The sequence below is a fragment of the Xyrauchen texanus genome, chromosome 35, assembly GCF_025860055.1.
Source record: "Xyrauchen texanus isolate HMW12.3.18 chromosome 35, RBS_HiC_50CHRs, whole genome shotgun sequence".
In the NCBI taxonomy this organism is placed as follows: domain Eukaryota; kingdom Metazoa; phylum Chordata; class Actinopteri; order Cypriniformes; family Catostomidae; genus Xyrauchen; species Xyrauchen texanus.
In genome coordinates, this window is record NC_068310.1 from 36,835,410 (window position 1) to 36,859,990 (window position 24,581).

A 24,581-nucleotide genomic window follows, 5' to 3' on the forward strand; every position below is an offset into this window, starting at 1 on the left:
AAGGCACAATAAAAGTAGTCTAGTCAACTTGTGCGCTTTATTCCAAGTATTCTGAAGTCATACGATCGCTTTGTGTGAGGAACAGACTAAAGTTTAGTCGTTATTCACTGAAAATCTTGCCCTCCGCTGTAGCTCAAATCTCATTCGCACTTGCGCACATTCAAAAATGTTGCCTCAAGATCAGTGGCGGATTTAGGCATGGGCGACATGGGCAGTCACCCAGGGCACCATCTTGGGGGGGGCCTCGTGCCCGCCAACCCCCCAATTCTGCCCCCCCCCCCCCCATTTACACACTCATGTTTTGACTTTTTCTTCCGTGGAACACATTATTTTGCATAAGGAGCAAGAAAAAAGCACCGTAAAAGTAGTCCATGTGACTTGTACGCTATATTTCAAGTCTTCTGAAGTCATACGACAGCTTTGTGTGAGGAACGGACGGAAATTTAGTCCTTATTCACTGGAAATCTTGCCCTCCGTTGTAGCTCAAATCTCATTCGCACTTGCGCACATTCAAAAATGTCGCCTCAAGATGCGTAGCATCAAGATTGACCACAAACATCATCGGTTCTTAATTGTCTTTGACCAAATCCGATACGGCGCATTAAAATGTTTGGGATTAAACGCAAGCGGGAATGAGATCCGAGAGCTAACATTTGTCCTTTTTGGAGCTTGACTGTATTAGTCACCAACCACTTTTGTTGTATGGCAAAGAGAGATGTTCTGCGTAACAACATCTCTAGTTTTCGACAGAAGAGAGAAAGTCATGCAGTTTTGGAACGACATGAGGGTGAGCAAATGATGACAGAAATGTCTTTTTTTTTTTTGTGACCTGTCTCTTTAAATATCATCTTTATCCTCATTGTCTTGTGATCTACCAAAAAAGAAAAATTAGGCAAAAAAATATCTAAAAATAATATGCAAAAATGTATGCAACAATAAACATTTGTTTTCACATGACCACATTATGTTACATGTTTTATTCGGCAAATGCCAGGTATTTATCATATTTTTTATTTTTATTATCAATTTCGTGTTGACAAGTCAAAAATAAGATTCACAGATGATATTGCTCAAATGGATGGTCAAGTCAAGCACATTGCATTGTGGGTACTGTAATCAACGTACTCTATAAAGCAGTATACAACCAGATTTTGGAACACATCCCAGTTTTTATGCATATAGAAAATTGTCGTCCCGTGCACTATGTACTTAATACATACCTGCTAAAATAGTATAAAATAGAGTAGTATGGTAGCTCGTATGTAGATGTGATCTTGTGTCATCGTCTTCTCACAGTTTACATATTTTCTAGAAATGTAGTAATTGGTTTATGGTGAATCAATGTCAGTCTGTGATTTCTCTCTGTGTTTAGATGATCTGGTGTACCAGGCCGCGTCTCCTGATGAGGGTGCTCTGGTCTCAGCTGCTCGGAACTTCGGGTTTGTGTTTCTGTCCCGAACACAGGACACCATCACTGTTAGCGAGATGGGTGAAGTGGAAACTTACAAAATGCTTGCGCTGTTGGACTTCAACAGCGACCGCAAGCGCATGTCCATCATCTGTGAGTTCTGTCTCTCACTCTCTCGCTCTCTCTTACTCTCTCTCTTTCTCTCTCTCACACACACACTCTCTCAATTAATCTCTCCCTCTCTCTCACACACACTCTCAATTTTCAATTTAAAAGTACTTTATTGGCATGATTGTGTTTACATACAATATTGCCAAAGCATTAATACACAAAACAGATAATGACAAGACATTACTCTCTCTCTCTCTCTCTCTCTCTCCTCTATTTCTGTCACTCTTTCTCACACTTCTGTTTGTGTTTGCAGTGAAGTTCCCAGATGGCCGGATCCGTCTGTACTGCAAGGGTGCAGACACTGTGATCTACCAGCGACTCGATCCAAATTCCCAGTATAAAGAGACGACTCAGGAAGCTCTGGACGTGAGTATCAACATACAGTGGGTACGGAAAGTATTCAGACCCCCTTAAATTTTTCACTCTTTGTTATATTGCAGCCATTTGCTAAAATCATTTAATTTCATTTTTTTTCCTCATTATTGTACACACAGCACCCCATATTGACAGAAAAACACAGAATTGTTGACATTTTTGCACATTTATTAAAAAAGAAAAACTGAAATATCACATGGTCCTAAGTATTCAGACCCTTTGTTCAGTATTTAGTAGAAGCACCCTTTTGATCTAATACAGCCATGAGTCTTTTTGGGAAAGATGCAACAAGTTTTTGACATCTGGATTTGGGTATCCTCTGCCATTCCTCCTTGCAGATCCTCTCCAGTTCTGTCAGGTTGGATAGTAAACGTTGGTGGACAGCCATTTTCAGGTCTCTCCAGAGATGCTCAATTGGGTTTAAGTCAGGGCTCTGGCTGGGCCATTCAAGAACAGTCACGGAGTTGTTGTGAAGCCACTCCTTCGTTATTTTAGCGGTGTGCTTAGGGTCATTGTCTTGTTGGAAGGTGAACCTTCGGCCCAATCTGAGGTCCAGAGCACTCTGGAGAAGATTTTCGTCCAGGATATCCCTGTACTTGGCCGCATTCATCATTCCCTCGATTGCAACCAGTCGTCCTGTCCCTGCAGCTGAAAACCCCCCACAGCATGATGCTGCCACCACCATGCTTCACTGTTGAGACTGTATTGGACAGGTGATGAGCAGTGCCTGGTTTTCTCCACACATACCGCTTAGAATTAAGGCCAAAAGTTCTATCTTGGTCTCATCAGACCAGAGAATCTTATTTATCACCATCCTGGAGTCCTTCAGGTGTTTTTAGCAACCCATGGCTTTCATGTGTCTTGCACTGAGGAGAGGCTTCCGTCGGGCCACTCTGCCATAAAGCCCCGACTGGTGGATGGCTGCAGTGATGGTTGACTTACTACAACTTTCTCCCATCTCCCGACTGCATCTCTGGAGCTCAGCCACAGTGATCTTTGGGTTCTTCTTTACCTCTCTCACCAAGGCTCTTCTCCCCGATGGCTCAGTTTGGCCGGACGGCCAGCTCTAGGAAGGGTTCTGGTCGTCCCAAACGTCTTCCATTTAAGGATTATGGAGGCCACTGTGCTCTTATGAACCTTAAGGGCAGCAGAAATTTTTTGTAACCTTGGCCAGATCTGTGCCTTGCCACAATTCTGTCTCTGAGCTCTTCAGGCAGTTCCTTTGACCTCATGATTCTCATTTGCTCTGACATGCACTGTGAGCTGTAAGGTCTTATATAGACAGGTGTGTGGCTTTCCTAATCAAGTCCAATCAGTATAATCAAACACAGCTGGACTCAATTGAAGGTGTAGAACCATCTCAAGGATGATCAGAAGAAATGGACAGCACCTGAGTTAAATATATGAGTGTCACAGCAAAGGGTCTGAATACTTAGGACCATGTGATATTTCAGTTTTTCTTTTTTAATAAATGTGCAAAAATGTCAACAATTCTGTTTTTTCTGTCAATATGGGGTGCTGTGTGTACAATAATGAGGAAAAAAATGAACTTAAATGATTTTAGCAAATGGCTGCAATATAACAAAGAGTGAAAAATGTAAGGGGGTCTGAATACTTTCCGTACCCACTGTATATTAAAGCACATGCTGTTGAGATCCAGCATGCCATAATGAGGAAAGCATTGTTTTTATTAGAAAAATCTTCTGAATCATAAATATTCTACTATTATTTATATATATTTATACACACACACACACACACACACACACACACACACACACACACACAGTGCACAATTATTAGGCAAGTGAGTATTCTGATCTTATCATTCTTTCCATTCACACTTTCCAACATATAAACTTGAATACTTATTGGATTCAATCATTTTCAGGTGGTGTGTATTTGTGTAATGAGGGAGGGTGTGGCGAGAGTGACTAACAGCTTACATCAAGGTGTGCATCATTAACAAACATGTTGTTGCGAATAGTCAACTGGGGCAGAAAAAACGCATGGAGAAGAAAAGACACAAATTAACTTCAAAAGACTTTAGAAGAATTAAACGTGAATATACCAGGAACCCATTATCCTCCAGTGCCACCATATTCCAGAACTGCACCCTACCTGGAGTGTCCAGAAGTATGAGGTGTCAAGTGCTCAGAGACTCGGACATGGTCAAGAAGACTGAAACACGACCAGCACTGAATATATTCACAAGCTGAAGCGGCACGATTGGGCAAAGAAATACATGAAGACAGGTGAAATGAGAGTGACTCTTGATGGACCAGATGGACGGGTCCGTGGCTGGATCACTAATGGGCAAGGGGCACCACTTCGAGTCAGGTGGTGGAGGGGTACTGGTATGGGCTGCTATCATTAAGAATGAGGTAGTTGGACCTTTTCGAGTTGAAGATGGACTGAAACTCAACTCTCAAATCTACTGTATCTGGAAAGTACTTCCTTCAAGCAGTGGGACAGGAAGAAGTCCTCAGCATTCAAGAAGGTCATGATGCTCCATCACATGCATCCAAGTACTCCACTGTTTGGCTAACAAGCAAGGGCCTCAAAGATGCCCAAATAATGACTTGGCCCCCTTCCTCACCTGACTTAAATCCTACTGAGAACTTGTGGGCCCTTCTCAATCGTGAGGGAAGACGATACGCCTCTTTGAACAGTATTTGGGAGGCTGTGGTTGCTGCTTCAGAAACTGACAGACTCCATGGATGGACGGCTCATGGCAGTTATTGAAAAGAAGGGGGGCTATATTGGTCACTGAATATTTTTGAAAGGCATTATTCACCCTAGAGAATAATGAGAATTACAAAACAACAACTGGTAAAAATGAAACAGTTATAATGTTAATGAGGTTTATGGTCAATAAGCTAACGGGTGAATTCCTGCTGGTCATATTTCACTCCAAAATCAAAAGAAATTCTAAAATTATATTTTATTTAATGAAACTGAAGCAAAGTATATTTTACATTGTGTCATTACAGTAATACGGATCTAATAACAATCACCAAACAATAATGTGAATTAAATTGTAACAAAAATGAAAGCTGAGCAGTTTTATTTCTCCCTTAGATCTTTGCAAACGAGACTCTGCGGACTCTGTGTCTCTGCTACAAGGACATCAGTGAAGAAGAATTCGACGCTTGGGAGCAGAAACATCAGGCCGCCAGCATTTCCATGGGTGACCGTGAGGAAGCTCTGGACCTTGTGTACGAGGAGATCGAGAATAACCTTCTGGTAATAAGAAAATACAAATATTGCGCCCCGGCTTGTCATCCCCGCCTTCCTCGACCTGGGAGGAGACAGGAAGGGAAAAAGAGAGAGCAGAGAGAGAGAAGCAGCTCACTCACCGGTTCTCTGATGTGCAGTCTCGTGGTCCCCGATCACTCCTCCACACTCTCAGGTAGACGACAGCCGCTCCTCCCCGGGCGGACCGAGTCAAACCTCCGACCCCCAGCAGACAGAACGGCCCTTCCGCTTTTCTGGCGGCATGTGTAGACACTCCTCCGCCCCTGGCTACGGCCCTACCGCTCCAGAAGGTCGAGGAGACGCTTACCTCCTCCCCTCGCGGACGGCGGTCTTCTCTCGACCCCTCCGCGTTTCTAGGGGACGGCAGGGCACTCCTCCGCCCCTGGCAGCGGCTCCATTGCTCCAGGCGGTCGGGGAGTCCAGTCCCCACTCGCCCCGCGGACGGCGACCGTTCACCGCATCCGGGCGGTCACCCGGCGAAGGGCAGCAGCGCTCCCTTGGGTGAACGGCAGTGTCGAGGGCTTGACAATATAAAGTTTAATGATACATTTAAATCAAAACACCCAAACATAAACACACACAGAACAGCTGCCCGTAATTCTCTCTCTCTCGCTCTCTCTCTCTCGAACTGTCATCACCAGCCACATTTATCCCGCCCGCTCCCCATCAGGCTGATTGGGGACTGGGCGTGCGTCATTCCTGCTTAGCCATGCCCCACTCCACTCTGCACCATTCTTATTGTACCTTAAATCCTTTACACATGATAAATCACTATAAAACAAGAGGTCAATGTCTCGTTTGTTTGTGCCCGTTCAGCTGATTGGCGCGACAGCCATTGAAGACAAACTTCAGGACGGCGTTCCGGAAACCATCGCAAAACTGGCCAAGGCTGACATCAAGATCTGGGTTCTGACTGGAGACAAGAAAGGTGAGCGATAATCGTGGGATATGCTTTAAAGGTGATTTATTTTTTTATTGTAGCATTGAACGTTGATTTTGTTTATCATGCACTCAGAGACGGCTGAAAACATCGGCTACTCCTGCCAACTGCTGACCGACGACATGAAGATCCACTACGGAGAGGACGTGAAGTAGGTTTCCTGACGATGACATCGACTGTGGTTATGCCGCCGGTGTTGTAATTGTAATTGTATTGTCTCTCTTCCTCTCTCAGTGAACAGCTGAAGAACAAACAGGCAAACAGACGCAATGACACTCAAGGAAGGAATAAGAAGAACAAGGACCTGTTTTTCACGGAGCCCGGCAAGAACGCCCTCATCATCACTGGAGGCTGGCTGGTATTCTCCTCACGCTCCGATTGCTATTTCAGAGCTGTAGCTTGAGCTACGATCTATTTACGTCTTTGCATTATCGCTGTGAGGCTTTTGTTCTGGCCTGATCTAAAAACGTTCTCTTTTCTGGGCAGAACGAGATCCTGTACGAGAAGAAAAAGAAGCGTCGCCGTTTGCGTTTGAAGAAGCTCGGCAAACGGCACACCAACCCTCAGGAAACCAGCCAGCCCATCGACGACTGGGAGAAAGAGAAGAGACAGGAGGACTTTGTTGACATGGCGTGTGAATGCAGTGCGGTGATCTGTTGCAGAGTGACCCCCAAACAGAAGGCCAACGTGGTCAGTCTGGTGAAACGTTACAAGAAGGCTTGCACTCTGTCCATCGGGGATGGAGCCAATGACGTCAACATGATCAAGAGTGAGTGAAGCCTTGACGTAGAAAGGATGTTTCTATGATTGCCTTGCAGCGTCAATACTTCAGTATAATCAAAAATATGTATATTTTTTTATCTCTTTTTCTCCCCAATTTGGAATGCTCAATTCCCACTACTTAGTAGGTCCTCCTGGTGGCGCATCTTATCACGTGACTCGTTGTGCATGACACCGCGGAGACTCATGCTACTCTCCGCGATCCACGCACAACTTACCACACGCCCCATTGAGAGCGAGAACCACTAATCACGACCACAAGGAGGTTACCCCATGTGACTCTACCCTCCCTAGCAACCGGGCCAATTTGGTTGCTTAGGAGACCTGGCTGGAGTAAATGGTCTGCACTTATATAGCGCCTTTTTAACCATTTAACTGCGCCTTATTCACCCATTCACACCAATGATGGCAGAGCTGCCATTGGGAGCCACTTGGGGTTCAGTGTCTTGCCCAAGGACACTTCGGCATGTGGAGTCATGTGGGCCGGGAATCGAACCGCCAACCTACGATTAGTAGCCAACCCGCTCTACCACCTGAGCCACAGCCGCCCCAGCACACCCTGGATTCGAACTCGTCCAGGGGTGGTAGTCTGCGTCAACAATCGCTGAGCTACTCAGGGCCCCCTATTAATATGTATATTAGAGTGTTATCAATTGCTTATAAGTTTTTGCTATTTAATGAAATATTCCGGGTTCGTTACAAGTTCATACAAGGTCAGTCAGCGGCATTTGTGGCATAATGGTGATTACCACAAAAATGTATTTAGTCTCGTCCTCCCTTTTTAAAAAAGTGAGGCACTTGCAATGGAAGTGGAAGTCACTTTGGAAGTCAATGGGGTCACTGTTTCAAAAGTATAGCCACAAGACATAAACAATATGTGTGTTAACATGATTTTAGTGCAAAAACCGCTTGCTAACCATTTATATCCGATTTTACAACTTTGTTGCCATGACGACGGAGCACCGTAAACCGTTTAATCCAGCAAAAATGATGATTTAAAGAAATTTACAGCTCAAATAATACATGAGTGTGAACATAAGCATGAATTTAAGTGCTTATATAAAATTAGAAGCTTCACTTTTCTGCCTTTTTAAACTCTACAAAAATGGCCCCATTCATTTCCATTGTAAGTGCATCACTGGAACCGCCATTTTTGCTTTGCAAAAAATGTGTAATCAACATTATGCCACAAATGCTGCTGATTGAGCTTAATTGGTCGATTGAAAAAATGTGGTATCGCAGCAACCCAAGTGTATAGTCAAACTTCTGACCCCTTGTCGGTTTGCAGCTGCAGATATTGGCGTTGGCATCAGCGGTCAGGAGGGAATGCAGGCGGTCATGTCCAGCGATTACGCCTTCGCTCAGTTCCGTTACCTCGAGCGCCTCCTGCTGGTGCACGGGCGCTGGTCCTACATCCGCATGTGCAAATTCCTGCGTTACTTCTTCTACAAGAACTTCGCCTTCACCCTGGTCCACTTCTGGTTCTCCTTCTTCAATGGATTCTCCTCACAGGTGAGAGAACGGCCGAGGAATGATTTTCCAAAATGATAGCTAATTTATTTTTCATTTTAAATTGGTGACGTTAAGGTGTTTTCAATTTGTATAAAATGTTGACGTGTTTATGGTATAGACGGCGTATGAAGACTGGTTCATCACCCTGTACAACGTTTGCTACAGCAGTATGCCGGTTCTCCTTGTTGGTCTTCTGGATCAGGTATTAGTTCATTCTTTTCGATCTTCAAACGGTGCATGTTCCCGAACCTTAAACGGTCTCTCTCTCTCTTCCTTGCGTAGGATGTGAACGACAAACTGAGTGTACGCTTCCCGAAGCTTTATCTTCCGGGTCAGCAGGGGGCGCTGTTTAACTACAGGAACTTCTTCATCAGTTTGTTCCACGGGATCTTCACGTCGCTCATGATCTTCTTCATTCCGTACGGGGCGTTCCTGCAGACGATGGGACAAGACGGGGAGGCTCCGTCAGACTATCAGTCATTCGCCGTGGTAGCAGCGTCATCGCTCATCATCACCGTGAACCTGCAGGTACACGATTGGCCGATTCTTGATCACGTGACGTGTGTTGACTTTACATCAGGTGTTGTTGTTTGCGGGCACGTCATGTTGTATTTAACGTATTTATGAGGTTCATCGTCACGTCATTATTGTAGTGATGACAAACTCTTTTTATAGATTTTATTTGACTGTATAAAGATTATTTGTTTGTTTGGTTTATCCTTTTATTCATTTTATTATTTTTTCTTCCTTTCTTTCCTTCCTTCCTTTCTGTCTGTCTGTCTGTCTTTCTGTCTGTCTGTCTCTCTGTCTGTCTGTCTTTCTCCCCTTCTTTCTTTCCTTCCTGTCTGTCTGTCTGTCTGTCTGTCTTTCTGTCTGTCTGTCTCGCTGTCTGTCTGTCTTTCTCCCCTTCTTTCTTTCCTTCCTTTCTGTCTGTCTGTCTGTCTGTCTGTCTTTCTTTCCTTTCTGTCTGTCTGTCTGTCTTTCTCCCCTTCTTTCTTTCCTTCCTGTCTGTCTGTCTGTCTGTCTTTCTTTCCTTTCTTTCTTTCTTTCTTTCCTTTCTGTCTGTCTGTCTTTCTTTCCTTTCTTTCTTCCTTCCTCTCTTTCCTTTCTGTCTGTCTGTCTGTCTGTCTATCTTTCCTTCCTTTCTGTCTGTCTGTCTTTCTTTCCTTCCTTTCTCTCTGTCTGTCTTTCTTTCCTTTCTTCCTTCCTTTCTGTCTTCCTTTCTTTCTTCCTTTCTTTCCTGTCTGTCTGTCTGTCTTTCTGTCTTTCTTTCCTTCCTGTCTGTCTTTCTTTCCTTTCTTTCTTCCCTACTTTCCGTCTGTCTGTCTGTCTGTCTTTCTTTCCTTCCTTCCTGTCTGTCTGTCTGTCTTTCTTTCCTTTCTGTCTTCCTTCCTTTCTTTCCTGTCTGTCTGTCTTTCCTTCCTGTCTGTCTGTCTGTCTGTCTGTCTATCTGTCTTTCTTTCTGTCTTCCCTTTCCTTCTATCTTTCTTTCCTTCCCTCTTCCCTTCTTTTTATCTATATTTTTCTCTCTTTCCTTTTGCTTTATTCCCTTTATTTATTAATTTCCTTCCTTCTTCCTTTTTTCTTTATTTCTTTCCTTTCTTTCTGTCTTCCTTCCCATCTATCTATCTTTCTTTCTGTCTTCCCTTAATTTATTTGCTTCCTTCTATCTTTCCTTCCTTCGTCTCGTTCTTCCCTTTTTTCTATTCTTTCTGTCTTCCTTTCTATCTTTCTTTTCCCTTCTTCCCTTTCTTTCTTTTCTTCTTTCTTTCTATCTCTCTTTCTTTCTCTTTCTCCTTTCTTTCTTCCCTTCTTTCTATCTATCTTTCCCGTCTTTCTTTTTCTCTCTTTCCTTCCTTTCTTTCATTCTTTCTGTATTCCCTTCTTTTTTCTGTCTTCCTTTCCTTCTTTATTCTCTTCCTTCTTTATTTCCTTCCATGCTTTCTTCCTACCTTCTTTGTTTCAAATTCATTCAATGAAATGAAGAGAGCGTCTGATCACACTTCTTTGTGACCTAATGTGATGTCATTTCTCGGCAGATATCGTTGAACACTTCCTATTGGACGTTTGTGAACTGTTTCGCAGTGCTTGGCAGTATCGCCATGTACTTCGGCGTCATGTTTGACATCCACAGCGCAGGAATACACGTACTTTTCCCAAAAACGTTCACATTTACAGGTGGGAAAGTCCTGTTAACCTTTAGGACTGAGAATGAATGAATGAATGAATGAATGTATGTTATATTTCTATAGCACTTTTCTGACAGTACACTCAAAGTGATTACACAGTGAGCAGGGGACTCTCCTGAACCACCATCAGTGTGCAGAATCCACCTGGATGATGTAACGGCAGCCATAGTGTGCCAGGACACTCACCAGCTATTGGTGGAGAGAAGAGAGTAGAGTTATACAGCCAATTCATGGAGGGGGATTATTAGGGGAGGGCATGATTGAGAAGGGCCAATGGGGGGAATATGGCCAGGACATCGGGGTTACACCCCTACTCTTATTTACGAGAAGTATCCTGGGAATTTTAGTGACCACAGAGAGTCAAGACCTCATTCAAATGACTGATCTTGACTGCAGACAAATGGTCAGAGTATAACCTTGCTGTTTTGGTTATCAGGTGCATCGTCTAACGCTCTGAGGCAGCCGTACCTGTGGCTGACCATCATCCTGACGGTGGGGATCTGTCTCCTTCCTGTCATCTGCATCCAGTTTCTCCATCAAACCATCTGGCCCTCTGTCGGTGACCAGGTGAGATCAGATCTGTGTTTAAATGACAGTATTGCTTATTTTTATAGCGCACGATTTATCAGCGTACATCATTCCTTAATCGTATTTCACTCATAAGACACATTCCTGAGAATGAGAGCTTTCATTTGATATATGACATGGCTATATAAAAACACTTTCACATTTCTATTTATATTTCTACATCATTACCAAAAGGTGGCGCTCATTTGCGACGCAGAGGTTTGTGTATTAGAATAACTCTATTTGTGGTTTCATGTTCTTCCTCCAGGTTCAGAAAAACAGGAAAAAATATGAAATGGAAGAAGAGGAGGAGGAGAGGAAGAAGAAGAAGCCCGCGTTCCAGCGCAGCGGACGTTCTCGGCGCTCCGCGTACGCGTTCTCGCACTCCGAAGGGTACGCCGACCTCATCCGCACGGGTCGCAGCATACGCCAGAAACCGCGCGTGCGCCCCGACCTCCGAGAGAGCATGCGAGAGGTCCCTCAAGATGAAAACATCTGACATGTTCGCCACCTGCTCCGCTCGCGATCCAAACGCACCCCAAACACTGCTTAGTAATAAATACTGAATGTGTTCAAGCTTTTTGCCTTTGCCCAATCTTAATTTGAGCCGCCCACTGGAATGGGCCAATAGAAAGAGGCGTAGTGTCATTTAAGGGGAGGGGTTTTCATGAAAGAGCCAATAGGGGAAGGTCTAACAAGGCTTTTTAAAGGGAAAGTACAAGTAAAAACTCACCGATGACCAGTTCTGGTTTTAACATTGTGCACTGAGTACAGCAAATTGTATATCTCAGGTTTTATTTGTTTTTATGGAGACACATTTTTGTCAGTTGTTGGGACCTTGATTCACTTATTGTGCAATTAAGGGTCCCGCCCTTCAGAAGAGTGCATGTGTGTGCGTATGTGTGTGTGTCTTTTCAATTTCAACACTTTTACATGGTCAAATAAATCTTACGTTTTTTTTGTATCTTCCAATAAAAATATCAAAACGCCCTTAAAGCAAGACTTGTCTTACCTCGAATCAAAATATATCCTCTGAAGTAGTTTTGCTCTCTAAATAACTCTTTGTGAAGAATTGTGGCATAGTGATATTAAAAACAGGAATTTATCTGCCTCATTAATGTACGTTAAAGTGAACAAGTTTATCCTTAAATGTGAACTCTGTAAGGAATTATCATCCTGATTTCCAAAATAATTGTATTCAAATAAATGACTGAATCCTACAAACCTCACGATGAATTGCCCTCATGGTTTTACGCTTTTCAGGGAGTTGGTGTCTTGTTCTGGATGATGTCCCTTACGGGTAACCGTCCTGCTTCATGAATGAATGAATGAGTGATTAAACCTCATGTTTACATAAAGTAAATACTACTGAGCTCATATGTTCCTCAAGTCCTCTATTCTGGCTCCTTTACTAAAGATATGACCCTTCAAATCTGTCTAGAAGTCCTGTTTAATGCACTCTCATATTACTTCTATGATGTAATATTTCATTGTTATCCTGTGTGTTTATTTATTGTTTTGCCATCAGACCTAGCTAGTTTATTTTCCATCATGTCTGCACTTTGGTTCAGGGACTTGGGAGGTGGAGATCTCATTCTCATTTTAACACTAGTTACATGAACACTGTTACAGGAATTTCTAAATAAATCTACCATATTATCGTTTAAGAGAAAGCATTATATTTATTAGGCTGGCTGATATACATGTTCACATTTTATGAACCGAAACCTTCATGCAGCCACATCGGTGCCTTAGAAAATGACAAATGTACCTTTACACAACTGTGGATTGTCTGCCTGTAATTTACTGTAAAATACTTTGCACAAATGTCTATAAATAAAGAATGATATCATAGCATTTTTGGAGTTGTGACTTTGTTTTAATGTTGGAAATATATTTGTCTTAATGTTAGAATTAAATGTGCATACTTCATTGTGATGTTTTCTGTATATGTGAATATGTTAAAGGGGTAGTTCACCCAAAAATGAGAATTCTTAGGTAGTCACCATTCACTTGGTAGAGCGGGTCGGCTGCTAATCACAGGGTTGGTGGTTCGATTCCCGGCCCACATGACTCCACATGCCGAAGTGTCCTTGGGCAAGACACTGAACCCCAAGTTGCTCCCAATGGCAGGCTAGCGCCTTACATAGCAGCTCTGCCACCATTGGTGTGTGAATGGGTGAATGAGACGCAGTGTAAAGCGCTTTGAATACCGTTAAGGCTTAAAAAGGCGCTATATAAGTGCAGACCATTTACCATACTGTATTTAAATGATCACATACAACAGTACCACCGCTCCCTATAAGCAGACTACGCAGTCTGCGTAGGGCACCAACTTCCAAGGGGACACCATCTTACCCGGCTGCCATTACACGCACATTATACGTTATTCAAGGACCCGAAAAGCAGTCGCTTCATGCTCATGTCACGTGAACCCCCCCCCCCCATCAATTTGAACAGCGGGGGCCCTGAGATACAGTATATATTCGTGAAACATATATGTGTGTTAAATATGTCATATTTGCACATTTTAGTGTGGTGCTGTACACACCATTGTTCTTGATTGCCGTTTTGGTCACATTTAACCTACTGTGGTTCAGGGGCGGAGCCAGGAGTTCTTCAAAGGGGTGGCCAGGCAGGGGCAAGCGATCAGTCACATGTGCCTATGGTGGCACAGAAATGTTCGGGCAGCATTTTTTTATATCGTCGGACTGTAAGAGAGGGGGAAGGGGGTGGATACAATGACACCCGGGACGGAGAGGTTTGGCGATCTTGGTGCACGCACATGTTAAGTTTGTATATTTGTACAGAGATGATTTCATCTCTAAAGCACTAAATCGTGCCAAAAAATGACCAAAAAGTTACTAAAACAGCAATTGCGAGTGGGGTGGACAGGGCCACCCCTGGCCACCCCCTAGCTCTGCCACTGCTGAGGTTATAAACTTGAGACTGTTAAAAAACATTTTAATAAAAAATAGAAATTTTGTAGATAGAATCAATGCCAATAACTTCATGGTATGTACTCAGAGAGTATTCAGACCCCTTAATTTTTTCCACATTTTATTATGTTGCAGCCTTATGCAAAAATGCTTTAAATGATTATTATTTTTTTCACGGACCTGGTTTTCATTAAGGATATCTGTTGTTTTACTGCATTCAGCTTTCCTTCAACCCTGTTAGGCTACTATGACAATATTTCTGTAAGGGTTTAAACGCTAGCTGAGTGGAAAATATTACAAACATAGACAAAGTAGAGTGGCTTTAAAACACTTCTCATGTTATTTCATTTCAGAGACGTTTCAAAATGTCCTTAACACGACGTTATCAATCTTTATGAAGGCTTAGGTCATGAATATGAATTAGATCTTGGTGACGTTTGTCTATTTGTAATTAATATTCATGATTAGTACCTTCCGCCAGTCGGTAGGATTCGAACGTTGAACAGCGCGTGCTCGGCGGGGCTGGTTGTCACGCGCATCAGTGGCGACGTGGAACCAGTTCAAACTGTCACTGTGAAACTCAATTTACTGGATATTTACTTCACTGATTACTATTTATTTACTCTAATTTACCTGGACACACGTAGGCGACTGTCACACGTATTCTTAGTGACTTCTCTGAGCAGCTGTTACGTCTGACATTCGTCAGGTAAGTTACACTAGCCATTTAGCCTGCTAGCATGTTAGCATGGAAGCTAAAGGGTTTATAATGGAAGTCTCCGTTTACTCGCGTCTGCAGGCTAGTTTGTGCTATGTGTTGAGTTACCAGGACACGTATTAACGTCTTAGTTAGGCAGCTGTATAACGAGATGTAGCCATGTAGAATAAATATAGAAGTACGTAGTAGTAATTGTATTTTAAATGGATATAAAAACTGCGAAGAGAGTCTTTTGACAGGTCGCTTGGTGGTTGTTAGCTGATCATAACGATGTTAAAGTAAATACAGAAACTCTTATGGATGGAGATCATATTTGATCCTAGAGCTGGAAAGCAGTGTTTTCTTTAGTCCATACTAAATGTGTTTGTAATTATAATTAAAAATTTTATATAGTGCATATTGCCAATACAGTATTTATTATGTAGAGCATATGTCTATAGATAGATATATAAATACATAGTCCTTGATGGGATTGATAATAGTCATATTTATGTCTAAACTCAGTATTCATATTCATTCCAGAGTTTCCAAAGCCCTGCAGGTGTTCGATTCAGTAAATTAATCATTAGATATTATTTGCATCTAGTCTGTTGTATCCTGTCATTTTTATAGCAGCATTTGTTTGCATTGCTCAATGATTGATTTCATTCTCAGTGTTACAGTAACATACAATAATGACAGTTTATTCCACCAAACTGGTGTCTGTGATAGGATAAGTTCAGTGTCATGTTTGCATTATGTTAGTAAAGGGTGTTTGTGTGTGTGCGCTTAACAAAGGGGCGTGTGTTTGTTTATAGGCCACTGTGTGTACTTGTAACACTCTTTAATGTGTATTTGTGTTCAATGATGTTGAAACTGGCTTATTGGTGTAGTTTGATGTCTTGACAGTAGTTTGACTGTCTGTTTGAAGGTTTGCAAAGTGATAAAGGAGCATATTTATACTTTAAGTTTTTTTAGTGTCTGATTATGAATATGGTATTTCTTAATGAATGCTTTTGCTTATTTCTTTATTCCTCCTTAACCCTTATGCGTCAATAAAATAAAGTTTCTCAGAGGTCCTTAAAGGACAAAAATGCCAAAACTGGAAAATAATATTAATATATAATATTATTATGGCACTTTCAATTAGTTATTTTTGTTTAACCAACATCAGCCCTGATCATAACTACCAAATATGCATTCAATTTCCGGATTTTAACCCTTTAAATGGCAGTTTGTTTATTTACATTTACATTTAATTTGACATTTATGCATTTGGCAGATGCTTTTATCCAAAGTGACTTACAGTGCACTTATTACAGGGACAATCCCTCCGGAGCAACCTGGAGTTAAGTGCCTTACTCACGGACACAATGGTGGTGGCTGTGGGGATTGAACCAGCGACCTTCTGATTAACAGCCCTGTGCTTTAGCCACTACGCCACCACCACTCTATTTAATGGCACTGTTGTTTAATGCTAAGGGGATTTATTTATTTATATTACAATCTGGGATATGTCAATGATTAGCAACAACATTGATTTTGATGCATTATTATTTGTTGTGCAGTGTCAGATTAAAGAAACAAACCTCACACTTTGGACCTTAGAGGACAAAAATGCCGTAAAAATATTATATATTAATATTATTTTCCACTTTCACCGATGAATTTTTAACCAACATCAGTCCTGATCATAACTACACCTGCAGTGCTCTATAATACAGTAAACAGAGAATAGGGGAAAAGCTTGTATTTGCTCCATAGTCTAAACATGAGAAAAATGGCGCCATCTGGTGGAAAATAAAAAAAAAAAAAAAAATATTATAGATTTCATTAGTTTATGCTTTAATGGCACTGGGCTCAAATATTTCAGTTTTAATGGGTTTCGATGGGGCTATTTTTGCCCTTAAGGTCCTGAGTGTGACTATTGTGTGTACACTGTGTATTATAGATTTATTATAGGAACTGAGGTTGAAATATCAAAATTATCTCCAAAAATACACACCTTTGACATTTATGCTGTTGGCATTAACAAATGATCACCAAAATGATCGAAAAAAAAAATAAAGTCAAAAATGTCCCGAAGGTCGCACAAGGATTAAGTCACTGCAAAACGAAAATTTTCTAGACGTCCACAGTCTTTTAAAAAAAAATGTCACACACTTGCTAGTTTATTTTGCCTCATTTTGCTACTAACAATGTCCAACAGTGTCTGTACATGAATCTCAGGAGATGTTTGTAATTTTGGTCAAATTCTGTAATACTTTATATATCTATATAAAATTGTAATTAGTTAAGGTTAGGACACTACAGCTTCATCTCACTGCAAAATGACATCTCCCTTGATCCAGGGTTTTGATTGGCAGGAGATGAGGCTGTGAGGAAGTCTCTGGCGATGGGTGCCAACACCAGTCATGTGAGCGACCTATCAGAGAGTCCGAGCATCTGCACTCTCATTGGTCCAGATGCCGTCTCTGAGAATGATCCCTTCTGGAACCAGCTGATCTCCTTCACCTTCACCAGCCCCACCAGCAGGTGAGATGCTCATCTAAAACTGTTACTGATGATGACGACCCTTTCACTTTATATGCCCTTAAATGTTGATATTCTACACTTGTGAAACGTGGTATTTTTTTCCTCTGAAGTCCACTTGTGATGTTAGTAAAAATACATGCACAAAGTCCTTGTGGTGGCGTAGTGACTCGCCTCAAGATCCTTGGAGAACGAACCTCAGTTGCCTCCGCATCTGAGACCATCAATCTGCGCATCTTATCACGTGGCTTGTTGAGCATGTAACCATGGAGACGCGAGTGCGCGAGTGGAGGCTTCACTCTATTCTCCGCGGCACCCATGCACAACTCACCACACGTCCCGTCAAGAGTGAGAACAACATTATAGCTTCCATGAAGAGGTTACACCATGTGACCCTACCCTCCCTAGCAACCGACCAATTTGGTTGCTTGGTAGACCTGACTGCACACTCGGCGCGCACAATTTATTTCAGATTTACAAACATACAGTAATGTTATATAGACCTGTATAATAGCAAAGTAAATAATACATAACATAGCCTATGCTAAATGTAAAAATAAAAAAAATATAAAAATAAAACCGCAGTTACATTCTGCTTATTTGAAGTTATTTCAAGTATTGTCCTCTAGTGTAATATTATCAAAATGTATCATATTTTAGGCATTGGAGCAACGTTTTGAGCGTGCACTGTTCCACACATTTCTGCATTTCGGCAGACGCTTTTATCCAAAGCGACTTACAGTGCGCTTATTACAGGGACAATCCCCCCGGAGCAACCTGGAGTTAAGTGTCTTGCTCAAGGACACTATGGTGGTGGCTGTGGGGATCGAACCAGCAACCTCCCGATTACCAGTTATGTGCTTTAGCCCACTACGCCACCACCACTCCACACACACTCTCTGAGCGAGAGCAGAGAGATTTCATAGAGCAGCATATATTTGAGAGCACACGTCCAGTTTTGAGCGAGAGCAAGGAATATCCGCGAGTGAGCGGGGAGATTCGCGCAGGCGCAACTGGTACATGGATGCGCTCTCGCGTGATATGCATGTTTTTACAACATTAACAGTATTATAACGCCATAGAGCTATGGTCTATTAAGCTGGACTATGGTCTATTAAAACAATTTAATTTATCTTTACAATACGTTTTTATTGTATTTATTAGAGCCTGACCGATATGGGATTTTTGAGACCGATTTTAGAAGGGGAAAATTCACCTATTAACAATATGGTGTCCGATATAGTTGATTTTTGAGCTGGAATAAATAAAATATAAACTGACCTTTTCTATGTGGATTTTGCATCGGTATGACTATGCAAAGGTACTCAGAAGGCTGCTTTCTTAAACAAAGAATATTTCTTTTTATCAAACTGAGAAAATAAAGAATAAATAGCTAATTAAACATAAGTACTGTATGTTTTAGGTTCAGTCAAATGCTGACTATTTTAATACTGCCAGTCAATTATTAAACAGGAAGCGTTTACACCTGCCGAGAAAAACAGCGGCAGCGGTATTACACCGTATTCTGCTATACAAGATCAGTGGAAACTTTCAACGGTGGAAAACCAGACTTTTAAATATTAGATATTTGCGTCTCACCAACTAGGTAACAACGTAGCATCAAATCAACACTCAACAGACACAAACCACCACCGTTGTCTACTGAGCTGCAAAAAGATAGCTGGCTAACATAGCAAACAGATGTGATAAACATGAGTGACATGGTTATCAGGGACAGGGTTAATGTGATATTAGTTATATTGAAATGAGGAAAATTAAGGGGTCATTGTTTATTAACTTTCCAGTATGTATTTCACAAACTAGTTAGCAACTTACCATGAAGACACCACTTATCACCGCACCGGATAACACCACCCTGTCTGGAGAACCGTCAGCTTAGCTCTGTAAACAATGGAGTTGGAGCGCGCTCTGCTGGACAAACTATGTTATGACACCAATTCTAAATCACCCCAAACGGGGTTTTCTGCATTATATGTTCATATCTGTGCATATCAGAAAACATATACGGCGATACCAATATATCGGTGAACGGCTAAACCGGTCGGGCACTAGTGTTTATGTATGTTTTGATTTCACTTAGTGAATTTTTCATCGATTTCCACACCTCCCCTGTCATGCTCTTGCGGCCCCTTGAGGAGGCGCACCTCTTTGGTGAATACCGTTGCTTTAATTCAACACACTCCCATCATGGCACTTGTGATTTCTTAAAAAAAAAATCAAAAAAACAGAACCAAAATCTGGTCGTGACCTAAAGGAACCCAGACAAACACAACTATTCACAACTATTTATGCTGTGCTGTGTTTGACAATTCATGTGTTTTTAAGTTGTGCTAAAGGAATAGTTCACCCAAAAATGAACATTTTCTCATCATTAACTCACCCTAATCTCATGCCATCCCAGATGTGTATGACGTTCTTTCTGCAGAAGATTAAAAAAATATTTGTGGCCAGAACTTTGAAGGTCCAAAAAGCACACAAAGGCAGCATAAAATTAATCCATAAGAATCCAATGTTTAAATCCATATCTTCTGAAGTGATGTAATTGGTATGGGTGCATCCTTTTTTACTTTAAATCTCCACATTTGACCAGCCCCAACCTGTAGGTGGTGATATCAACTAAGAATGCAAATCGGCAAAAAACAATTAAAGAACAAGAATGTGAAAGGGGAGAATTATAGTATATAAAAAGGACTTAAATATTAACCTGTTTCTCACCCATACATTTCATATCGCTTCAGAAGACCTGGATTAAACCACTGGAGTTGGATGGATAACTTTTATGGATAGTTTTTTTTTTACCAAAAATTAAAATTCTGTCTACTCATTGGTGTCTTTCTCTCTTGTGTGAAACATGATTACATTTAGCTTTTTACTGAAATCATTAAAATAATCTCTCTTTCTCTCCACAGTGCTGATGATAAACTCCTGGAGGAAGCTGTTGTTCCTCTGGCCAAGACTCTCAGTAAGTATAATGTGTGTTTTTGAGTAATTTGCTGCTGTTTCAGATCCTCACACATCGATTTGTACACAAAGACACATGTTGATTACAAACCCACTGTTCTGTCAAATAAAGCTCTGTCATTTCAGTCTGCAGTCAGGACTGTGCACGCATTTATTTGATTTAGTGCACTGGAAAGATAAAACACTGCTGCTTTGTGTCTATAATGATCTGTTTGTTCACTTTGCAGTTCAGAACAACCCAAGGTCAGGTAACTTTGGGGCGTTGGTGAGAGTTTTTCTCAGCAGAACCAAAGAACTGAAGATTTCCACAGAATGCCAAGAGTAAGTCACACTACTAATTCTCATGCATGACGGGTTTGTATATTTGTAATCTCAAAACTGATTATTTTGAATACATATCTGAAACTTTTATTGCAGTAGAGCTCAAGGACATTGGGGTTACTCTCACTGAAGGGTGAGAATGTTTTCAAATTTAGTTGAATAGATTATAGGAATGTTCTGGGTTCAATACAAGTAAGGCTCAATCAACAGTAGGGGTGGTGATATACCGGTTGACATGATAAATTTGGCAACCGGTATACATTAGGGATTATCATCTGCATCGCGGTTATGCTAAACCGCTACTGCATGGCAAGGAATGTGCACCTCTGTGGCAGGGCGGAGGGCGGGGCCGGGTCGTGATCATACACACCCGGACCCTTATCAGGCTAATCAAGCCTCCGAGAGGGATAAAGGTGCGACGAGAGAGAGATCGTTAACGGACATGTCCGTCATGTGTGTGTTTGTCCTTTTCATGAAGTTATTCATTCAAATATTATTTATATTGCCAAGCCGGTTCTCGCCTCCTCCTTTCCATTGACCGCTTTACACTGGTGCCGAAACACGGGAAGGAGGAGGGATGCCCGTCGCGGAGTCCTCGACGCTGCCTTCCACCGGGGGAGGGAGTAGACCAACCACCCGGACGTGGTGAACGGCCGCTGTCCGCGAGGTGAGTGGGGACTGGACTCCCCGACCGCCTGGAGCGATGGAGCCGCTGCCAGTGGCGGAGGAGAGCCCTGCCATCCCCCAGAAACGTGGAGGGGTCGGAGGAAGACCGCCGTCCACGAGGGGAGGAGGGAAGTGTCTCCCCGACCGCCTGGAGCGATGGAGCTGCTGCCAGGGGCGGAGGAGAGCCCTGCCATCCCCTGGGTTACCCAAGTTACTGACGTGACGCACTTTGGAAACAACATGCCGACCTCCCGTGTGATCATGTTGCTCTGGACACATGACCCGAAATCTTATTACTGATTACTTGATGTGTTTAGTAGTTGGGGGGGGGGGGGACCCTTTTTATAAACCGTCAGCTTTTTGCGTCACACATTTCTGACACATCTGTGTTTCTCTGAGAGCTGAGGAGAAGCTCCTGATGGTGTAACATTAACATGTTCTGTGATATGATGTGATATGATTACCAGCAGCCAAGAACATCTCACACATGCACACTAGAGGTCTGCACGGGCCTTAAAATGAAACTGAACCCGATTGGTACCTGAGATCATATGGGCCATCACTACCTAGCCCGAATGATACCATCAGATTTTAAGCCCGAACCCACAATCACTCACAATCTTTTTAATTTCTTCTTCTAGCAAGTACTGTTGCAATAGGCTGTATTGTATATAAGCATATAGGCAACATCCGTATCTGTATTGAAACCGGAAACATATAGCCTACAGTTTTAACAAGTCACGGCGCTCCCTCAGTACACTAGAGCAGAAGGGGAAAAATGCATTGACTTACAGTCTATTTGCTGAAACTTCACTTGGTGCAGAACGATCTGGAATAATATGAAACAATGCAACAGTCCCCTCTGCTGCCTGAACTTGTTCAGATTGTTGAATCTTTGTGACGCCTGCGCTAACAGTGTTTAAACGGTGCCAGTCCTGCGGGAGATGCTGAAGAAAAAATTAGATGTGGTGCAAACGTCAAAGACATTCACCCAGAATGTGATTACACAGGAAAACAATGGGAAAGCAGAACAGATGCTTGCAAAAACACGTTCGTTGTGAACGGCCCCTCGTTCGTTCGTGCGTGTATGAGTGAGAGCGTGTGTGCGCGAAACAAGTTCGGTAGGCCTGTTTATTTTTTCATTAATTACAAACCCGAACCTGATTCGAACACGAAGTCCTACTTGGAAAACTGACCCAAACCTGGCATTCTCAGGTCCACTAATAGTGTGTGTGTGTGTGTGTGTGTGTGTGTGTGTGTGTGTGTGTGTGTGTGTGTGTGTGTGTGTGTGTGTGTGTGTGTGTGTGTGTGTGTGTGTGTGTGTGTGTGTTTTTGAGAGAGTTTGAAGACACGTGGCTCTTAAGCCACATGGTGATTGTGATAACATGCTCTGCTGCCATTCACATGCAGATGTAGGCCAGTAATACACTCTCTCTCTATCTCTATGCCAATCATGCCAATAAAGTACTTTATTGGCATGATTGTGTTTACATACAATATTGCCAAAGCATTAAAACACAAAACAGATAATGACAAGACAAATAATAATGATAAAATTGTAACAAATAACTCCTCTCTCTCTCTCTCTGCAGTCAGTTGTTTATCTGGCAGGCCCATAATGCTTTGTTCTTGGTGCGCTGTCTACTGAAGGTTCTCATCAGAGAAATGAATGAGGAAGAGCTGCACTTGCAGTTCACCTACCAGGAGAGGGCGCCAGGCACCTACGGTAACACACACAAAGTGCCTGACTCTACACTTTTGTCATTTTTATATGTAAATTATTAGACATTATTTTGTTGCCTACTGAAGCTACTTTCCTTGTGAGGATAGCAATGGAGAGAGTATTTATTATAATTGATAAAAATAAAAAAAAACAGACAAACCGGAGCAGAATATGATGGATGATATATGTGAAACTATTTCAGCATTTCACCAGAAAACTTGTTGAATTCTGACAACACCAGAGGAACGGTCCATTTGTCCACACTGACAGCGTCTAAGATTATTGACATATCAACAATTCCATCACACAAACCATCAGCCAATTTCTGCTACTTAACATGACATCATCCCTAACCAATCAGAACAGAACTGCATACAGGAACTACAGACCTAGAATCAGTTTGTCTATACAGTGGTATTCTTTAATGGCACAGACACACACTTTGTTTTTCATACCTCCACACAAACACACCTTGACAAACAAGAAGAACGTTCTCATCAAATCAAATCTCTTTGTTGTCACTCAACCATATACACAAGTGCAACAGTGGGTGAAAGTCTTGTGTGCGGTTTCAAGCAACATAGCAGTATGACAATTACAGTAAACATCTGTTTACACACAACACAGTTTACACAAAATAAGAAGAACTCATAGAATCATACTTATTTCTATAGAGTCCAGCTGTGAAGATCTTTTGGAGGAGTTGGTCTGTCATTTGGTGCATCTCATCGTTGAAGTGCCCCTTTTGTGAGTACCAAAGAAAGTGTGTGTGTGTGTGTGTGTGTGTGTGTGTGTGTGTGTGTGTGTGTGTGTGTGTGTGTGTGTGTGTGTGTGTGAGGAAAGTGTTTGTTTTGATATGGATTTCTCTGTCTTGCAAATGCTAAGTGATAAAGTATGTCTCCGCATGAGAGTGTGTGTGTTATTGTCCTGATATGTGATGGGTCTGTCATGTTGTCAAGTGTGAAGGTCAACTCTGACTCATTATTTACACACATTTTCCAACAGTTAAAGCCGTAAAATGAAACCGTATCTTAGAAATGAATTCCAATGCCATTCAAAATAAATGATGAATCACTACGTGACTCAAGCAGAGGCTCAAAGGCTTTTTTTTTTTCTCTGGTGTAAGATGAACATAAATAATGATGAAAGCCAAAATATTAAATGCCACGGATCAATATTTACTGAGCATACCATTATATTGTTGAGGTTGACACATTTCAGCCTATGATTTTGGAGCAAAACTACAGTAAAAAAAACCAGAAAGGTGGCAACATCATGATTTTAATTCTACACAGAAATAAGTAGGTCTGTGTAAAGCGGGTTAAGGGAAAGGAGGCTGCGAGAACCGGCTTGACAATATAAATAATAGTTTTAATATTAAACTAAACAAAAAACACACAAACATAAACACACAGAGCAGCTGCCTGTCATTCTCTCTCTCTCGAACAGTCGTCACCGGCCGCCTTTACCCCTCGTGTGCCCCCATAAGGCTAATTGGGGACCAGGCGTGCGTTGTTCCAG

The 24,581-nt window shown here is 42.0% G+C and overlaps 2 protein-coding genes across 2 annotated transcripts in view; both read left to right on the forward strand.

Annotated features, from left to right (window-relative positions):
• The window catches only part of LOC127629214 (phospholipid-transporting ATPase IC-like), a 35,776-nt gene extending 22,725 nt beyond the window's left edge, over positions 1 to 13,051 (forward strand). The window contains exons 16-28 of the mRNA XM_052106341.1: positions 1,373 to 1,561; positions 1,833 to 1,945; positions 5,036 to 5,200; positions 6,029 to 6,140; positions 6,228 to 6,303; positions 6,387 to 6,510; positions 6,639 to 6,921; positions 8,221 to 8,444; positions 8,563 to 8,646; positions 8,727 to 8,972; positions 10,484 to 10,622; positions 11,070 to 11,200; positions 11,469 to 13,051. Of these exons, the coding sequence (XP_051962301.1) occupies positions 1,373 to 1,561; positions 1,833 to 1,945; positions 5,036 to 5,200; positions 6,029 to 6,140; positions 6,228 to 6,303; positions 6,387 to 6,510; positions 6,639 to 6,921; positions 8,221 to 8,444; positions 8,563 to 8,646; positions 8,727 to 8,972; positions 10,484 to 10,622; positions 11,070 to 11,200; positions 11,469 to 11,699 (2,117 nt within the window). The 3' untranslated portion in view covers positions 11,700 to 13,051. The remainder of the gene's footprint in view (positions 1 to 1,372; positions 1,562 to 1,832; positions 1,946 to 5,035; positions 5,201 to 6,028; positions 6,141 to 6,227; positions 6,304 to 6,386; positions 6,511 to 6,638; positions 6,922 to 8,220; positions 8,445 to 8,562; positions 8,647 to 8,726; positions 8,973 to 10,483; positions 10,623 to 11,069; positions 11,201 to 11,468) is intronic.
• A 1,583-nt stretch (positions 13,052 to 14,634) lies between these two features.
• Positions 14,635 to 24,581, forward strand: part of LOC127629028 (dymeclin-like) — a 76,982-nt gene continuing 67,035 nt past the window's right edge. The window contains 6 exon segments of the mRNA XM_052106039.1: positions 14,635 to 14,848; positions 17,188 to 17,371; positions 20,299 to 20,351; positions 20,578 to 20,671; positions 22,930 to 23,063; positions 23,735 to 23,807. Coding sequence (XP_051961999.1) covers positions 17,232 to 17,371; positions 20,299 to 20,351; positions 20,578 to 20,671; positions 22,930 to 23,063; positions 23,735 to 23,807 — 494 coding nt within the window. The 5' untranslated portion in view covers positions 14,635 to 14,848; positions 17,188 to 17,231.